Source organism: Nelumbo lutea, chromosome 8 (genome assembly GCF_056320005.1).
Source record: "Nelumbo lutea isolate HS-2025 chromosome 8, American lotus-T2T, whole genome shotgun sequence".
NCBI classification, from domain to species: domain Eukaryota; kingdom Viridiplantae; phylum Streptophyta; class Magnoliopsida; order Proteales; family Nelumbonaceae; genus Nelumbo; species Nelumbo lutea.
In genome coordinates, this window is record NC_142691.1 from 19,361,398 (window position 1) to 19,381,318 (window position 19,921).

Here is a 19,921-nt window from a genome sequence, read left to right on the forward strand (position 1 = left end):
ACCTATGGGCAGAAGAAGAATAATGCCAGAGTTTACAGATTGAATCAAGATATTGCTGCCTTGAGGCAAGGAGATATGAGTGTTGCAACATATTTTGCTACACTAGAAGGACTATGGGAAGAGTTAGATCACCACCTTATCATTGACTGGGAGAGTGCTGGAGACAAAGAGAAGCATGACAAACAAATTGAAGAGGGTAGAGCATTTAAGTTTCTTGCTGGCCTAGATCCTATATATGAGAGCATAAGATCCCAAATTCTGGGAAGGGATGAAATGCCAGACTTACATCATGTCTACTACCTTGTGAGGAATGAAGAGGTGAGAAGAAAAGAGATGCAGGTTGATACTCAAACAAAACTAGCTGAACAGCCTGTGGAGCATTCGGCCCTAATCTCTACAAATCAAAGGGGAAACAGGTACTCTGACAAGCGACATCTGAAGTGCACCCACTGTGGAGGGGAAAGGCATGTGAAAGAGACCTGTTGGGTTCTCCATCCGCATCTGAAGCCAGCTGCATTGAGGAAAGATAAGAAGCATCAGAAGGGTCAATCTGCAAGTGTGAATTTGGCTATGGGTCAAAGTGATGATGGTTCAAAACACACATCTACAGTTACTTCCTCTTCCATGGGACAAACTTCTAATTCCCCTCGAACCGAGTCCTTGGGTTTTACTGCTGATGAGGTAGAGGTACTTAGCCGGGCCCTAGCCCGTCTAAGGACCAACTCTCTTCCATCATCCTCCCTTGCCAGATCAGGTATTGTCTCTGCCTTTAGTGCTACTAGTTCTATTGATCATGCCTCTTGGATTATTGATTCTGGTGCAACTGACCACATGACACACATGTCTTCTCTATTTTCTTCCTATCATTTAATGTCTGGCCAAGATAAAATGAGGGCTGCTAATGGTTCTCTCTCTACCATCTCTAGGAAGGGAGTGGTTGACCTAAGCAAGGGCCTCTCACTAAAATTTGTCTTGCATGTTCCCAATCTTTCTTCAAATCTCTTATCTGTTTCCAAGCTTACCAAAAATTTGAATTGTAGCGTAACCTTTTTTCCTACTCACTGTGTCTTTCAGGACAGTTTGACGAAGAGAATGATTGGGAGCGGTCATGAGTGTGGAGGTCTCTACTACCTTAATGCAGACATCAGTTCGGCCTTGCAAACATCTGCTACGTGTAGTCAGTCCAATGTGGAGTCAATAGCTAGGTTACATCTATGGCATGCTAGGCTAGGTCATTTACCTTTTTCATCATTGGAAGTGTTGTTTCCAGAACTATTCAAAAGTGTTTCAAGTCAAGAGTTAGTTTGTGAAGTCTGTCAACTATCAAAGCAATGTAGAACTATTTATTCAACTTCAAGTAATGAAATTCGAGCTTCTTTTGACTTAGTCCACTCTGATGTTTGGGGTCCTTCTCCCATTATTTCTATTGATGGCTTTCGATATTTTATCAGCTTTATTGATCACTATTCTCGATGCACATGAATATACTTATTAGGCACGAGAGGAAGTGCCGCGGGTAACCATGACATTTTGCAAAATGATTGAAACACAATTTGGTACGAAGGTCAAACAATTAAGGTCAGATAATGTTGCCGAATATTTTGAAAGGTCCTTGAATCTGTTTATGGAGGATGCTGGAATGATTCATCAGTCATCTTGTGCTAGTACCCCTCAACAGAATGGGGTTGCTGAGCGCAAGAACAGGCACCTATTGGAGACTGCTCGAGCCTTACTATTTCAGCACAAAGTTCCTAAAAACTATTGGTCTCAAGCAATCCTTACTGCATCATATCTGATAAATCGAATGCCATCCAAGGTATTGGGGATGAAAACTCCTTTCTCTATTCTTTGCCCCCATCTTCCTGACTTTTCTCTTCCACCGAGAGTCTTTGGTTGTGTATGCTTTATACATGTCAAGGATCCGAAGAAGACCAAATTGGATCCTAGGGCTACAAAGGGAATCTTTTTGGGGTACTCCCCTACTCAAAAGGGATACAAGTGTTATGATCCAGTCAACAAGAAAAAATATGTCACAAAGGATGTGGTATTTTTTGAGTCTCAATCCTATTTTCAATCTTCCCAGAATCTTCTTCAGGGAGAGACTAGTGGGATGGAAAAGGATTCTTCTATTTCCCCATTCTTTGTACCTCTCTCGACCTCAGGTCTTCTATCTTCTCCTCCTGATCCACCTAGTTGTGGTATCCTGGGTGAATCTAGTGAGGCTCCCATTGTACCAGCTACTACTAGTGATGTTGCAAATATTACCGAAGACTCCGGCAAGCTGCAAAGAGATATCAGAATCACCTACAACAGAAGGAAGAAGGGTCCTCTAACTCATGACAGCGACCAATTGGACTCGGATCAACCTGTCTCAGAAACTCAAGGTAATCCTATCAGTTCCTCTGACTTAGATCTTCCTATTGCCCTTCGTAAGTCTACTCGTTCTTGTACTATCAAATACCCCATTGCTGATTTTGTGTCTTACTCACAGTTGTCTCCTCGTTATTGATCTTTTGTGTATGCCCTATCTTCTGTGCATGTTCCTACCAAGTATACTGAGGCAGTATCTGACCCAAAATGGAAAGAGGCTATGGATGAAGAAATGAAAGCCTTAATGAAAGCAAGAACTTGGGAATTCGTGGATCTACCAGAAGGGAAAGGCACTGTTGGATGCAAGTGGGTGTTCACTGTGAAGCACAGGGAGGATGGGTCCATTGAGAGGTACAAGGCTAGACTGGTAGCAAAAGGGTTTACTCAAAAAGAAGGGATTGACTACAAAGAAACTTTTGCTCCGGTGGCAAAACTCAACACAATCCGAGTTCTATTATCTTTAGCTGCAAATTTCTCCTGGGAGCTACATCAGTTGGACGTGAAGAATGCTTTCTTGAATGGCGACCTGCATGAAGAGGTGTTCATGGATCCTCCACTAGGTTATGTCTTTGGCAAGAAGGTATGTAGACTGAGAAAGGCCCTTTACGGCCTTAAGCAGTCCCCTCGAGCTTGGTTTGAGAAGCTATGTGGAGTCATGAAGAAAGGGGGTTACACTCAAAGTGGAGCGGATCATACCCTATTCATAAGGAAGAGAAATGGCAAACTTACGACACTTATTGTCTATGTGGATGATATGGTAATTACAGGGAATGATCAGGAAGAGATTAAAAGACTAAAGGAGTTTTTGGTTGCTGAATTTGAGATCAAAGATCTGGGCCAACTGAGGTACTTTCTTGGGATTGAAGTTGCAAGATCCAAAGAGGGCATCTATATATGTCAGCAGAAATACATCCTTGATCTTCTTCAAGAGACAGGCATGATGGGGTGTAGGCCAGCCGATACTCCAATAGAACAGAATCATGGTCTACAGGTGTTAGTAGGAGAGGACTACCCTGATAAGGAAAGATACCAAAAGCTGGTGGGGAAATTGATTTACTTGTCCCTTACTCGCCCGGACATTGCGTATGCTGTACATGTTGTCAGTTAGTTCATGCACACTCCTAAGATCCCTCACATGAAAGCTGTGGAAAGGATCCTCAGATATTTGAAGTCTTGCCCGGGGAAAGGGATTCTGTTCAGAAAAAACAGTAAAATTGAAGTTGAAGGATATACTGATGTAGATTGGGCTGGCTCTGTTGGGGACAGGAAATCTACCTCTGGGTACTGTACCTTTGTTGGAGGAAATTTAGTTACATGGAGGAGTAAAAAACAGAATGTGGTTGCAAGATCTAGTGCAGAGGCTGAGTACCGAGCTATGGCTCATGGTGTTGCTGAACTCTTATGGCTAAAGATCCTGCTTGGTGAACTTGGAATAAAGATTGAGTGCCCTCTCAGGTTGTACTGTGACAACAAGGCAGCCATCAACATTGCAAATAACCCAGTGCAACATGATAGAACAAAACATATTGAGATAGACCATCACTTTGTTAGAGAAAGAATTGTCTCAGGAGAACTTTGCATTCCTTATGCTCCCTCCGAGATGCAGATTGCAGATGTTCTGACTAAAGGGCTAGCTACAATGAAATTCGTGGACTTACTTGGCAAGCTAAACATGATTGACATCCATGCTTAGCTTGAGGGGGAGTGTTAGTTCGGCTGTCTTAGTTTGTATGTTTACTTTTTGTTGGGTCTTAAGTCATTAGTTAGTGGGCCTTGTTACTGGGCCTAATCTTACTTAATGTTTATTTCAACTAGGTGTCCCATCACTAATCAGGGGCAGTCTTGTCCATTCATGTAACATTATGTAATGCCTTTATGTATAATAGATTAGGGCTGGCCGAGGTGATTACTGCCGCCCATTTCATTTCTGTTCCTCTTCTTCTTCCTCTTCTACTCTCATTCGACAGCCCTATTTCAGCAAACACTTTCAACAACACCATTTTGTTGTGGTGTTCAGGCACATGAGCTACGGTGAAGTGATCCATGCGAAGCAAAGAATTCCGTGAGATCATTATGAAAATATTCTTTTGCATTATCGGATTGGAAAATTTGGATCTCAATTTGAAATTGGGTGAAGATCATTCGTTGGAAATCTTGGATAATTTTGGGTACTTCATCCCTGGTTCACATAGGATATATCCATGTGTATCTGGAGTAATCATCAATAAAGGTAATAAAATATTTGTAGCCACTCTCGGACGTTAAAGTAACAGGGCCCCAAACATCAGAATGAATAATATGGAAAGGAAATTCAGATTTATTATTTTTTGAAGAAAAATGAGTTCTACAATGCCTACTCAATTGGCAAGTTTGACATGTAAACTATGACACTAACACTGACTTAAACAACTCTGGAAATACCAAACTCAAAGGACAAATGACCGAGACGACTATGCCATAAATAGACCTGACTTGTACTAGACTGACTATTAGACTCTGTGACTGTAAGACCAACCTTATTCTCTAGCATGTAGATTCCATCCACCATACGTCCTCTACCAATCGTCTTCCCCGAGGCCAAATCCTGGAGTACACAATAAGAAGGGAAAAAGGTTACTGAGCAATTTAAAGAATTAGTGATACTACTAACAGAGAACAAATTAATGGGGAATTTTGGAACATGTAAGACATTAGTCAGGGTGAGGCCATAGGGAAGAGAGATGTTTCCTTGACCAGCTATGGTAGAATATGAACCATCAGCTAGTCTCACCTTGTTTCTTCTAGAGAGGAGGTGGTAGGTCTGAAAATAAGTGGACTTACCAGTCATATGTTTTGACGCTCTAGAATCAATTATCCAAGGAGAGTCAGGGGGATGAGACGATACATGGAAAGCTGTGGCAGAGTTACCTGATGTAGATGCAAATGAAGTTGAAGGAGGAGAAGAATCCATTTGATGAATTACTCTACCATAGAGTTCCAAATGGTCACGGAAGGAATTGATAATATCCTCCCTCTGGTTAGAACCAGAAGTGTATGTCTGAGCCATATCTGTAGTAGGGGGCTGATTCTCCTGAGAAGCCAAATTTGCTGTGGTGAAATTTCTTGGACCTTGCTGTCCTGACTTCTTATTCAGGTCTGAACCTTGCTTCTTGCTTAAATCCTGGGCCCATTTGGGCTTCCCATGAAGATCCCAGCATGTTTCCCGGGCATGTCGGGGTTTCTGGCAGTGGGTGCACCATAGTGTGTCTTTGCCTTCCACTTTTTTTTGAGGGTCCCCCTTATTAAAAAAATTTCCCCCACCTATAGTAACATTCCCTTTTGTTGCCAACACAACTACATCCCCTCCGGAGCTGTTCATTAAATTTCTTCTACTCTCTTCCGACTGTATTAATGCATAAACCTCCTGGATAGAGGGAAGATCTTTGCTGCCTAGGATCTGGACTTTGATGGATTCATATACTAGATTCAAACCATGGAGAAATGTAAACACTCTCTGTTGGGAAACAAGCTTCTTGTATGTTTTTGCATCTTCATCACACTTCCAATCTACACTTTGATAGCGATCTAATTCCTTCCAGACGGAGGTCAAATCTGAATAGTATGCAGAAAGATTCCTCTCCCCCTGTTTACAAGTGGATGATTCTGCCTATAACTGATAGATTTTTGCGTAGTGACGCAGTTCAGAATAGGTCGACTTTGCTTGCTCCCAAATCTCATAAGCCGTTTCAGCCTGTTTGCTGAAAGGTTGTAGCTGAAGTAGTAGAAGAGAGGTGAAGGCAAACAAGTGCTGAGAATGTTGAACTGAGTAACCCAGTCAACAGTACTATTATTTATAGTAGATTACAATACAGTGTTACATGAAATGTCTGGAATGCCCCTGATTAGTGATGGGACACCCAGACTGCTTAAAACACTAAACAGACTTAGGCCCAATAACAAAGGCCCAGTACCTAACAGCTTAAAACCCAATACTAACTAACATGTACACTTATCAGCCGAACCAACAATACATAAAAACAGTCAACTTAACACAGCCCACATAAAGTTCCTTCTCACCTGAGGTTGCATAGACACCAAAAGTTAGGACATAACCATGATGTTTTCCTGGTTCCATCTGTCGTACTCAACACTCTTGGAATTCGGTTATTTAATTCTCCCATTTATATACCCTATTTTTCCCCTTGCAGTAATCTATAACTTGATCCCCCTCGACCATTCTAAGTAATTCAGACCATCCAGGGGTATAACAGCCATAGGGAAGGATAAATCTATTCCCCCACTTGTTCCGTTCTGCATTGAGGAGACTCCAGATGTGGCAGAGTCTTCACCACTCATAATCACAGCTTCAGGTTACACTTCAACTGAACACAAGGCCAAAAGGAAGCAGCCGAACACCCAAAAAAATATTTTACCGAACTCACAGGTCATCACTGGACTACCATAAATCAGGTATGGCTGCTGTAGCAGCATATACAGGTCCTCTCTTGACCTACAAATCAATTGTGGCTGCTGTTGCAGCACATACAGGTCATCCCCTGACCTACAAGTTCACCAGAAGGCTGCTGTCTCAGCATGTAAAGGTCATTACTGACCTACAGTCTGTTACAGGGATCAGCTGATCCCACAAAAAGGGAAGAAGAGGGACTGCTCGCCTCACATTAACAGTCTGAACCTATTACAGGTTCTGTTCTGGCACATGACCAGAAAAAATAAAAAAAAAAGAAGAAGGGAGAGAGAGTACTTCAGTTCGATTTGAATCTGGATATGGATCTTCAATGAATATCTGGATCTGGCGAATGGAGAAGACAGGGAAGGTGTGCTCGATCTCTTCTTTCGGATCTAACAGTCCCACTTTGATACCATGTTGTCCAGAGGAGAAGGAAGAGAGAGAGAGAGAGAAGAGAGAAGAGAGAAGAGAGACAAAAGTTTGGAGTCTCAGAAAGCTGCTGGTGGTGCCAGCTTTTTTGTTATTTATACTAGGGCGACACAACTTAAAATAAAATAGGCTGAAAGTACTAAAGTACCCCTGCGGTTGTCCAGAGGAGAAGGAAGAGAGAGAGAGAGAGAAGAGAGAAGAGAGAAGAGAGACAAAAGTTTGGAGTCTCAGAAAGCTGCTGGTGGTGCCAGCTTTTTTGTTATTTATACTAGGGCGACACAACTTAAAATAAAATAGGCTGAAAGTACTAAAGTACCCCTGCGGTACTAAACATACAAAATAACAGCATTTCAATAAGAGAGATTGAATTCAGTGAGGCATCAAATGTTGGACGGTTTGAGTATATTTTGATATGTTATCAAGTAATTAAGGGAAATGTGATGATTTAATGTTTATATGCTTAGGATATGAAAAAGTTGATAATTGACCATCTCTAGTTAATTGGCTAGGACATATATGGATACAGTATTGGATATGAAATTCACACTAAAAATTGAAGTACCCAACATGATATGGCACCATGTATCCAGGTATCATAGGTGTTGGGATGTTTTGTGATGCAGTAAGGCAAAGTGAGACAGTTTGATTACAGTAAGTGAGGATTGCCTTTCGACATCTGAAAGGAAATGAATGAAGTGCATTACTTATCCCTCCGATTGTGTATTATGTACCCAGAGGATGCTGAATCAGTTAATGGCCTCATTGTTTATCTCGTGGTCACTAGAATAATTTGACACTTTTTCTTGGGCCTAGTGGGGCTTGAGTGGGTGGCACCTTTTGAGGTCCATAGCTTTGGGAGTCAGAGGTCGACTCTACAAGGAAGCTGCCACTCACATGGTTGTGGGTTGCATAGGAAAAGAGAAACTTCTGTGTCTGGAAAGAAATCTTCATTAAGCTTTGCAAGGAGTTTAAGGGCATGTCATTAAATGACATACAGAGGACCATTGGGAGTCAGAGGTTGACCCTACAAGGAAGCTGCCACTCACATGGTTATGTGGGTTGCATAGGAAAACAGAAACTTCTGTGTCTGGAAAGAAATCCTCGTTAAGATTTGCAAGGAGTTTAAGGGCATCTCATTAAATGACATACAGAGGACCATTGTTTAGATCTTGAAATTGCTCCTTTGGCTTTGGGGATCAGAGGCAGAGGTTGTCTCTATGGGGAATCTGTCATTCATGCTGTTACATAGGTTGTATGGGAAGAGAGAAATTTCTGTGTCTGGAGAGAAGTCCTTGTTAAGCTTTGCAAGGAGTTTAAGGGCATATCATTAAATAGAATACAGAGGACCATGGTTTAGATCCTGAAATTGCTCCCGATCCTCAATTCCAGTGGGGGGGGGTGCTTTGTTTTGTCATCCTGGGATGGAGAAGTGATATTCCATGGAGCAGGGGTTATGGTCAAGGCCCTTGGGAGTTTGTATTGTACACTACCTTAACAAGATTTGGGACACTTCCTCTTCTTTTCCTTTCCAATTAAGATTGACCCCCAAGAGCTTAACTTGGTTACCAATGGCTAGGTTAGGGAGGGCAGGAGGAAGTAATTTAATTGTTATGCTAGATATCTATTTTTCAGGCAAGAAATATGGTAGAACAAGATAGAAACAGTCGAATGTAAAAACCAGTACAATTGGGATGTAGGGAAATAAAATGATGAGCAGACAAAATAAAATCACCGAACATTATAAGTTAATTCCAATGTAGAATATGCAACATAGGAAGAGCTTTATGTACAGATATAGCTCTATGTGATCATAACATTTGAGTGATGGGGCTTAAAATTTTCTTTACTTGTATTCTTTTATGTCCTCTCTTGTATATTTGTAGGATTTTGTTAGAATGAGGCAACGGACAACTTCATATTGAATAAATGTAACTATCTAATCTAAAACACTTTGATCACATCTTTGCCACTGCAGAGATGTTCCATCTTCTCTTTATGTTTTAATTGATTTCATATAGGATTTTAGATGTTTAAATAGTCAATATCATGATGATGATTCAATCAAACTTAAAAATATCCTTTTTTCAAAATTGTCTGATATAGAGATCAAGTTTTACTGTATTTGTATCTTTTGTTCATGAACCTTGTATATATTTGTAGCTGAAATATCCATTAGGCCTTACAAAGTTTCATCTAATTGATCACAGAGATCTTATATGTTAATATTCAGGTTCCTGATGAAATTCTAATCGACAGATGTGTTGGAAGAAGGTTGGACCCAGTGACTGGAAAAATTTACCATATAAAGAATTTTCCCCCAGAGTCAGAGGAAATCAAAACAAGGCTTGTAACCCGTACTGATGATACTTCAGAGAAAGTATGGTCATATATTCTTTAAACTTGCATCCATATTTTCCCTTTCTGTCCCTCATATTCTGCCCTTTTCTTTATGGGTTCTGCATAATGTTCAATTTCTCCACATAGACTGTGACGTAATATTACAATATCTATCCATAATAGCTGATCTTCACTTTTCCTTAAGCCGTCTTAACTTCATAATTTCCTTTTATGCTGAAGGAGAAACAACATGGTCTAATACATGTGGTGGATATAGACAAAAGTAACATGATCAAAGTCAGATTCTGTTATCCCTACCCACCTGGAATCCCATAAGAGGCATGAGATCAGAAAAACTTTCAGGATTCCCTTTGAAAAGCTAAAACTATAGGAACTATTTACTTATCTGTATGGTCTATTGGGGGAGGGGGGCTATATTTGACTACCTACTGCTGATGGAAAGGTCTTCATAGGAATATCCTGGAAGCCACTTCCCAAGTATCTGGCATATCTGGATGTTTAAATGAAACACTTCTTTCAAAATAGTTGTGCTTTTACTATGTGAATCCCTTGATTTGACTTTGCGAATAGTTGCACTTCAGTTTCTTAGTCATTCTTCATCAGAAATAAAGGATTAATTTATGATGAAAATTAAATTTATTCAGCAAAAGGTAATACAATAATCACCAACTGAGTGGTGGCTCGGTTGGCATGTTAGCTGGGTAGTCCCAGAAGAGACGCGGATACGAATGCCGCTATTACCACCTACGTTGAAAAAGTTAGTGTGTTGTGTTAAGTACCCAAAAAAAGGTAATACAATAATCATAATATCCAAATAAGGAAGCTTTTGCATCAGAAAATTTTGATACAGCTCCACATGTGCTTACTGGATTCTGAATATTTATCAAACTACATCTTAAAAAATGTATTTCTTTCTCTTTTCTATTTTTTTTAATCTTTTGAAAAGTTTCCTTCTCTTTAAAGTTTAAAGTAGCAGATGCCCCAGTTTACTGACCACACATTGCCTGCTTATGTCTTTCAGCATATGAAAACTGTGATTTTAGGATTGATACCGGTACATGTAATAGATCCTGAAAGAATATATTTATTTTTCAATGAGCAAATAGAAAAATGTATATCCAAATATTTAGTGCAGGATGTAATCTGCTTCCTTTAGTCTCTATCAGGTTTTGGTAGGCTACAAAGGTAAGACCTATTATTTCCAAATGAATCAAAATGCTTTTATTAAAGTATGGTGCTTTGAGATGCTTATTCTGGTCTCTATGGTGTATCATTGACACATATTTCCTTTTGCGTAACTAGGTGAAATCACGACTAACAACTTATAAGAAAAATGCTGAAGCTATCTCTTCAACGTACTTGAATATACTGAATAAGGTGGTTGCATATGTAATTTATAATTTTTTCCTTTAACCCATACATTATATGGAGATGTAAAGTAATTTTCACTTGTTTCAAAACTTACACAAATACAGATAGATGGAAATCGTCCAAAAGATGTAGTTTTTGGGGAGATAGACTCTCTGCTGCTGCGACTGCAAAAGGATAAGGTGGAGACAAAAAAATTAGGTAATCTTGAAGTCAATATTCAATCATGTAAAATAGAATAACTTCATCTAGTAACTCTCTCTTTTCTTTTCAGTAACAAAAATTCTCAGTTAACAATTAAAAAGATGTCTATTAATACATAGAAGGGCACTACTCAATTCTGGTCCCAACTATCTGGAGTATTGGGAGGGGTGAACTGAATTTGGACCTAATATATGACATTTTTTTAATTAAGTGGTTGCTCCCAGGCTTCAATTTTTCTTTTCATCCTTTTCAGCCTGAGGTTTTACCATAGTATCAAGCAATGGCCCCTTATCTAATAACAGGTAGCATCTTTATATGTTATGCTTCAATGCTTTCTTTCCTTCAACATGCATCTCATGAATTATTTGTTATAACAACCAAAGAATTGGTGGATTTCGATTCATTGAATGGTAAGTTTGATGTAAGGTTATCAAGTGATTTATTTTGTTAAGCACATATATGTTTAGTTAACCAGTTTGTAACTCTAGTCAAAGTTATTGTTGATTCATACCTTTTGGAGGGTTATACACTTGATTGTTGTTGTTGTTGTTGTTGTTATTATTATTATCAACACTTAGACCGGATTAGATGCTGGATTGTGAAACTTGGGAATTAGAAGCCATTCCAGTTTATTGATATATTGGTTTTTCAAAATTCTAAAAAACTGGCAAACCAGTCAAAACACAGTGAGAACCATTGAAAACCGGCTGGATTTCAATGATTTTCCTGGGTCACTAAATTACCACAAACTTCAAAATGAAAATAAGGAGACTTGACTTGTGAGTTGTGACTTCTTTGTTATGTACGTTAACATGCTACAATTAATCTATTATTCTACTTTGTCTCTTTAATATCTATATTGATTAAATTCATATTCATGAGGGTTAGGCAAAAGTTTTAGTGTCGACTGCCAACTTGATGCAACCCTCTTCCTTTATCCAAGCTTGGGACTAGTAGTGCAAGACAATACTTGAACTGGCAGATTTATCTATATTGATTAAATATGTATGTATTTTTGAATAAAATGTGAGTTAGAAAACCTGAACTCTGGTCACTTGTATCAAAAGTCAAGAAATCAACCATCTAGCCATCACTTACACATATATTGTAAAAACAGAAAATACTATATTATATTATTTATATGATCCGTTGTCAAATTGTTTGACATGGCGGTCAGACTGTCTGACCCATGACCTGACAGGCATTTGTTTTAGTTTCTGGTCCATATTACAACATTGATCATCATCATCATTATTATTGTATATTGTTGTTGTTGTTGAGAATAAAAAAATCATGAACCTTGATTTTTGTTGCCACAAGGACAAGGAAGGAGTCAGGACAGCATAGACATGGTGCTTTCCCCACTAGATATCAATCATCTGTCTGGATACAGGGGAGGTGTTAATGGTTAGGTGACCTAAGTTAGAGATAGGATTCTATGTTGGCTTTTAAATAGAGACCTAGGAAACTAGATGGTTGGTGCAAATCCATTCATAACCATCTATATGGACTCTTTGAGAACATCACAGTACCTTCCATTTGTAATTTGGCATTTCATGACTTCATATAGAGCAGTATGATATTCTTCTGCTTATTTACTATATAATTCTCCAAGAACTTTAGTTGAATGGTACTTTTATTAAATAAGTCTCTCTAATGTTCTTTGATGTGATTTTCATTTTTTATTAATAGTTTGATAGCATTACATGTACATATACATGCCAGTACCAGCCATACCTAAAGTGATTTTGTTTTCTTTGACAAAGGTCGTTATCCAATGTTGGTCCCAGCTATCTAGGGTCTTGGGGGGGGGGGGGATAGACTAGGTATGGTCCTAGCTTTTGGCATTTTTTCACACATAGTGACCACCCTCAGACTTGAACCTGCATTCTCATGCTTGCTTGCCTGAGATGGGGTGATGTGAATGGCCCAATTTCCATCTTTTTATTCCCTTTATCTACATGAAGACAAAACAATTTCTTATTGCACATCATTTTCTGAATTAAGACTCAGTTGGAATTTGGGTTTTAGGAGAGGTTTAAGTGAGATTGAAATTATTTAGGCTCTTTCCCTCTTTGAGTTTATGGAAGGTGTTTGTCTTGGTCATTTATTCTATTGTGCTTAATTATTCAAAACATTGTTTTCAATTTCTTATAATTAGAGATATTTCCTTGTGAAATCAATTTGGGGGGGGGGGGGGCAGCCACCACTTAAAGTGAGGGGGTTTTTGTTGAGATGTATATATGAAAATAAATACTTGTGAGAATCTCTAGAAGAGAGGGTTGTTTTGGTGTCTATCACTTCATACATGTTTTCTTTGTAGAGCCGGCTGACATTTAACTTACTACTTGCTAATCTCTTTTCCTTTTATATCGATCATGTGGGAACTTTTTTTCTTTCCTCTTTTTAGATGTAGGTGGTATCCTATAGGGTATGTGGGAAGTATGTTCAACAGCTTTTTTTCACCAAGAAAAATGAGGGATAAAATAATGTTTAGGGAAAACTTACTTTGAATGGTTTGGGAAGAAAGGAATGCTAGAATCATTATGGATAAAATCTATACAAAAGAAGCACCAATTGAAAGCATTTCTCTAAAGGTGCCTTGAAAATTGTTCAAATCATTCTCTACTAATGATATTATTTAAAATTGGAAAGCTGTAGCATGTTCATCATTGATAAAAAGTGATCACTATCTGATCCTGATCCCTTCAGCCATTAACCTCATAAAGTTAAACTTTGATGGCTGTAGTTTGGCTAATCCAGGGGATCTCATGGAATTGACATTGTGTTTAGAGATACTTATGGAATGTATTATCATTCCATTAGGGAAGATTGATGGCTGTGTTGGACAAGCAAGAAGGGAGTGAAGACCAAAAATAAAATTCAGAGAGGTGATGAGGAATAGTTGTGTTGTTAAAGAGTGGAGGAAGATTAAGAAAAGAAAGTTGAAAATGACTCTAGGTTCTCAAGGAGAAGAGGTTCGGTTAGGCTGGGAAGCGGTGGAAGAAGAGATTGAAGTCGATGAAAGGGATGATAAAGACCAAGAAGATAAGGAGGTGGTTCTTGATCAAGTGAGGAAGGTGGAGAGCAATTTGCATGAAAAGCATTTTTGGAATTGGAAAAGAATATGCCTATGCATTCTGTACAATTGGAGTCTTACTGGAAAGGTGTTTTGGATCTTGGGTGATGGTTTTAGAATGCTGATTGGGTGTTTGCTGCAAAAGGCTAGAGCAGGGATCTATTTTTGTAAAAGGTTGGGAAAGAGCTAAAAGTTGTTCTTTAAAATATTTGTTAGGAGGGTGTTGAGCTTTTCTCTTTTTTCTTCTGGGTGATATCTTATCACCTTTGTTTGTACTTCTGTCTTTCTTTTGAATATATTTTTCTTTTCATTTATTACCAAAAAAAGTGTTGTATGAGCAAGGAGTTGGGGAGTCTTTACAGTTTACATATAATGGTGGAAGGGGATTCAAAGTAGTAGTGGGTTCGTTTAAGCAAAATAGTACGGGCCCATGGTTACATAGGCATGTAATTAAGGTAAAACAAGTGGCTGAGGAAATAAATGTTACTTCTAAAGATCATCCAATAGTATGTTTGACATGCTGGCAAGACAAGGAGTGAACAGGGATCAATTCTACTGTTTTTTTGGGAGGGGGTTAATTTTCAAGGGGGAATTTTGTAACTAATGAATTAAAAAGTAGCAACTGAGGGATGCATAGCAGTGCTAGCCAATTCTGAGGCATGCTTGGCACAACATGTATATTTCATTTTCAATTATTTATAAACTGATCAGTTACTGATAAAAAATATCTCCTATGATTTTGGAATTGCAGTTTTATGTAATATTTGCTAATCTTTGTATCTATGGATTTCAATATTACTTTGCGTTTTCCATATGGGATGGTCACTATGTATTACACAACATTTTTGGCAATACTGAGGGTGGGCCTTGGTGCAATTGTTGGGTGCTCCATTGTAACCTGGGCTACCAGGGTTCAAATCTTGGAAACAACCTCTCTGTATGTGCAGGGGTAAGGCTGTCTACATTTGTCCCTCCCCAAACCCCGCAATGGTGGGAGCCTCATGCACTGGGCTGCCCTTTTAGAACTTTGAATTTTTAAACCATCAAATTTATCTCATTTTGCTTCTTTTTTATTTAGGAATATCAATTCCTGAAAGTGACATTCATTCAAGTTTGGTGTCTTCAAGTCCGGTATGTAATTTCTTTTCCCTTGTTAATTGGTTGGTCAGTAATACTCTGCTTTCAAATATTCCCATATGTCAAATTGTATAAAATGAACCCATAACTCCTGCAGCTTGGTTTTTCCTTATTTTTGAAAGCTTCTTCCAGGATAATTGGAGAGGAATTCCTACTCGATTGAATAATATTCCTCATTCTAGAGAAATAAGAAAGTATTTCTATGATGATGTGCTACAAGCTACCCAAAGGGCCATTAATGATGGAAGAATTCGATTGAAGGTCAGATATTTCTCACCTTGGCTTTTAGATGGGAAGCCAAACTACTGAATCTGTGATTCCATTTAGTAGTTACCCTTGATTTTTCAATGTTAGTAGTTCATTCTATTTCTTTTGTTAAATGCATTGGGTTCCTCATAGTACTCTTTCATGCATGTACCTTCTATGAATGATAAGTTTTGAGGCTATTACATATAAAACATGTAATCATCTCAAGAATTATCAAGCTATGCTTTGACTGAATAATCATGTTCTATAATTTGGTAAAAACAAATATGTGATGTAGGATAGATAAGAACTCCCCAGCACCAGATACAACTATTTCCCCTAGAATGGCACCTCCCATAAACTCAAAACTCTAAAGGAGGGCACTGGCATAGAAACTAATCCCATACTGTCAATTTCCAGATGTTACAGTAATGCATCACACTGAAGCCACAACTAACCATGGGAACAACCATGAAGCATGGACAATCTCAAACACCACAAAATTGTAACCTTTTACTCCAACCCCCTACAAGCCCCTAAAATTACAATAGAATCAATTGCATTACTTCTCTGGACTTTATCCCCACTAGAAAAACTTGTATCCTTAACTTCATGTATTGAGGGCCCTCTTTAGTATACTTTCAATCTGAAACTGAGTTCAGATCTCACACTTTCAACATTAGGGTCAAAATGACATTATTATTATAACTCCTTGTTTTATCCCTTTCATCTGCCTGCTTTGAAAATCCAGATGCACGTTGATCCCCTTCGGTGAAGCATGCTGCCGGCTTCTAACTCCAGACTCCTAAACCACTTGGAAAATCTAGTTGCTAATTCTACATGTATTGTATGAGGATCATGCAATATACATTTTCTTTTCTTTTCTTTTCTTTTCTTTTGGGTGAGGAGGGGCATTGAAACTGGTGATATGTGTAACCTCAGTAAAATAGAAAACCTAACATTGTCCATTTTATTCAAGGGTGAAAATGGTAATAATTTTTTATTTTAGTAGTATGGCCCATGCAAGTAAGCAAAGCTGATAAGGATGAGTCTTATATACTGGTTTATGGTTGTTATTATGTTCCAATCCATACTCAGTTGTTTCAAGGAAATCCTCCCTCCCCTCAATTAGTTTATAATTTATGAAAATTCTGCTATCAGGAGTCTTTTAAATTTAGTTTGAGTTTACATGACAATTTGTATTGGCAGGTGGAAATTAGCATTCCAGAGCTGAATCCAGAAATGGTAGGACAGTTTATCTGTTTATTTTCTTTTTTTTTCTCTTTCTTTCTTTGGTGGAGAGGGAGGAGGGCCTTGTGAATTAAAACACCTTATCATGCACAGGATGTTTATCGAATTGGTACTTTAATGGAACTTGTTCGGGTTCTTGCTCTTTCATTTGCTGATGATGGAAAACGTGTGAAGGTATATATAGTTGTACCTTGCCAGTGAAATCATGGATCAATGGAGAAGCAGTTGATAGTTTTTGATTGATGAAACTTTTACCTTTCAGGTTTGTGTTCAAGGATCAATGGGAGAAGGTGCACTTTCTGGGATGCCATTGCAGCTTGCTGGAAGTCGAAATATTTTGGAGTTCATGGATTGGGGGGATTATGGTGCCAAGGGGACCTTTATCAACATTGGTTCTATAGGTTTGGGACCCAGATTTTATGTGAAAATTTTAATGTAGTCTAGTTTATACTAATCATAATTCAATTCTCTTAAACATGTTAATTCATGATGGATGTTTGCTTCATTCCCAACATTCCTTTTAAATGGATAACTAAGAAAATGTGCATATAATATGGATATTTTCCTTGTCCAAAAATCAATGTAGCATAAATGTTTTATAATTGTAGGTGCGAAAGAGGTTAGTGAACAAGATGACATATTTATTCTGGTGGCACCTCAAAATGCTGTTGGAAATTGCATTATTGATGTGAGTAACTTTCTCTTCATAATGATTTTTGGAGTATGCGCACTACATGTTCTAGTTTTGCCTTTTTTTTTCCCTTTTACCAATTGTAAAGTTATGCAGGATCTAAAAGCTATGACTGATGCTGCTGGTAGCAAACCTGTTATTCTTATCAATCCAAGGCTCAAGGTTGTATTTCTTACAGTATTTTAATCACTTAACTTTATATTTCATGCATTATATGAATACCTTTATCTGTGCATATACATTTGTATGTGTGTAAATGTATCAAACATGCATGTGATAGTTGGTGCAACCTAAAGTGCATCTCAATATAAAGATCAATCTACAAACAACCATAAGATCATCATCATTATCTAAGCCTTGTCCCAATTATATGGGTCAGCTACATAAATCTTGTTTCACCATTCCTTTATGTTCAGTGATATTTTTTTTTGAAAAGGTTGTAATCATTCATGGAGAGAGAGAGACGAGAGAGAGAAAGAGAAGAGAAGAGAAGAGAAGAGAGAAAAGAGGAGAAGAGGAAGATATGATTGAGAGACAAAAAAAACTATTCTGGCTGCCGCCAGTTTAGTTATTTATATTAACTTAATATAAAAGGAATAGGAGATTACAAGTATGCCCCTGGCGGCACTCCTAGTAACAAACTAATAAGAAAGAAAGAAACTAACTGGCTGACAGCATCTTAGACTGACAGCACACTAACAGCAACTGGAAAATAACAATTAAATAATCCTCACAACACTCCCCCTCAAGTTGGGCTGAATATGTCTATCATGCCCAGCTTGTCACATAACTCATTGTTTCGCGAGTATGGAAGTCCTTTTGTGAGGACATCAGCGAGTTGTTCCTTGGAGTTGACATAAGGGATGCAAATTTCCCTTTTTTCCAATTTTTCCCTTATGAAGTGTTTGTCCACCTAAATGTGCTTGGTCCTCTCATGTAGGACAGGTTTGTTGGTGATGTTTATGGCTTCCTTGTTGTCATAGTAAAGAGACAGAGAATTATGAAAAACAACTCCAATCTACCCTAGAAGATGTTTTAGCCAAAGGACTTCAGCCACCCCATGTGTCATAGCTCTATATTCAGCTTCAGCACTTGACCTTGCTACCACACTTTGTTTCTTGCTTTTCCAGGTCACTAGGTTTCCTTCCACAAATGTGCAATACTCACTTATGGACTTTCTATCATCCACAGCACCTGCCCAATCAGCATCTGTAAAGACTTCCACCTTTAGGTGATTATGTTTACTGAATAGTAGACCTGTTCCGGGATACTTTTTTAAGTATCTAAGAACTCTCTCTACTGCCTCCATGTGTGGTTTCTTAGGAGAGTGCATGAATTGGCTTAGAACCCCAATTGAATAGGCAATGTTTGGACGGGTCATGGACAAATAAATCAACTTTCCCACTAACCTTTGGAACTATTTCACATCTTTCAGAGGTTCACCATCACAGTCACCCAACTTGTGATCAGCATCCATGGGAGTATCTACTGGCCTTGCGCCTAATTTGCCAGTGTCTTGTAATAGATCAAGGGTGTATTTCCTTTGAGAAATGAAGATACCTCTTTCTGAGCGGGCAACTTCAATTCCAAGGAAATACTTCAGGGGACCTAAATCTTTCACTTCAAATTTAGATGCAAGGAATTGTTTCAATTTTTGTATTTCTGAACTCCAATTTCCTGTAATGATGATATCATCTACATACCATATCAATACAGCAACCTGTTCTTGACATCTCTTCACAAAGAGTGTGTGATCAGACTAACATTGTTTGAAGCCTACCTGCTGAACTTCCATGTGAAACTTACTGAACCAAGCTCTGGGAGATTGTTTTAAACCATAAAGAGAATTTCTCAGCTTGCACACCTTATTTTCACTTCCTTTAGCACAGAATCCAGGGGGTTGAACCATGTATACTTCCTCCTCTTGGTCACCATTTAAAAAAGCATTCTTTATGTTCAATTGATGCAATTCCCAGTCAAGGTTAGTAGCTAATGATAGGAGGACCCTAATTGAGTTCATCTTAGCTACTGGAGCAAAAGTCTCATCATAGTCAACCCTGTACACTTGAGTGTACCCTTTGGCTACTAATCTTGCTTTGTACCTTTCAACTGTCCCGTTTGCCTTGTGTTTAACTGTAAACACCCACTGGGTCTTTCCCCCTTGGAAGATCCACCAATTCCCAAGTTTGATTTTTATGAAGGGCATTAATCTCCTCCTTCATAGCATCTGTCCATTCAGGGCATTTTAAGGCTTCAGCAACATTTATGGGAACAAGAATGCAATCAATTGCAGATAAAAAGGATCGGTATGAGGGGGAAATGTGATTATAGGAGACATACT

At 38.5% G+C, this 19,921-nt stretch overlaps 1 protein-coding gene across 2 annotated transcripts in view; it reads left to right on the forward strand.

Moving 5' to 3' along the window:
• Window positions 1–19,921, forward strand: part of LOC148843159 (adenylate kinase family protein) — a 39,645-nt gene that overhangs the window by 7,826 nt on the left and 11,898 nt on the right. For both annotated transcript variants that reach the window (XR_016102836.1, XM_088956615.1), the window contains exons 5-14: window positions 9,477–9,623; window positions 10,907–10,981; window positions 11,080–11,173; window positions 15,334–15,386; window positions 15,525–15,653; window positions 16,848–16,883; window positions 16,983–17,063; window positions 17,152–17,290; window positions 17,498–17,577; window positions 17,677–17,742. Coding sequence is in view for 1 of the 2 variants with exons in the window: in XM_088956615.1 (XP_088812741.1) it covers window positions 9,477–9,623; window positions 10,907–10,981; window positions 11,080–11,173; window positions 15,334–15,386; window positions 15,525–15,653; window positions 16,848–16,883; window positions 16,983–17,063; window positions 17,152–17,290; window positions 17,498–17,577; window positions 17,677–17,742 (900 nt within the window). In the remaining variant the exon portion in view is untranslated. The remainder of the gene's footprint in view (window positions 1–9,476; window positions 9,624–10,906; window positions 10,982–11,079; window positions 11,174–15,333; window positions 15,387–15,524; window positions 15,654–16,847; window positions 16,884–16,982; window positions 17,064–17,151; window positions 17,291–17,497; window positions 17,578–17,676; window positions 17,743–19,921) is intronic.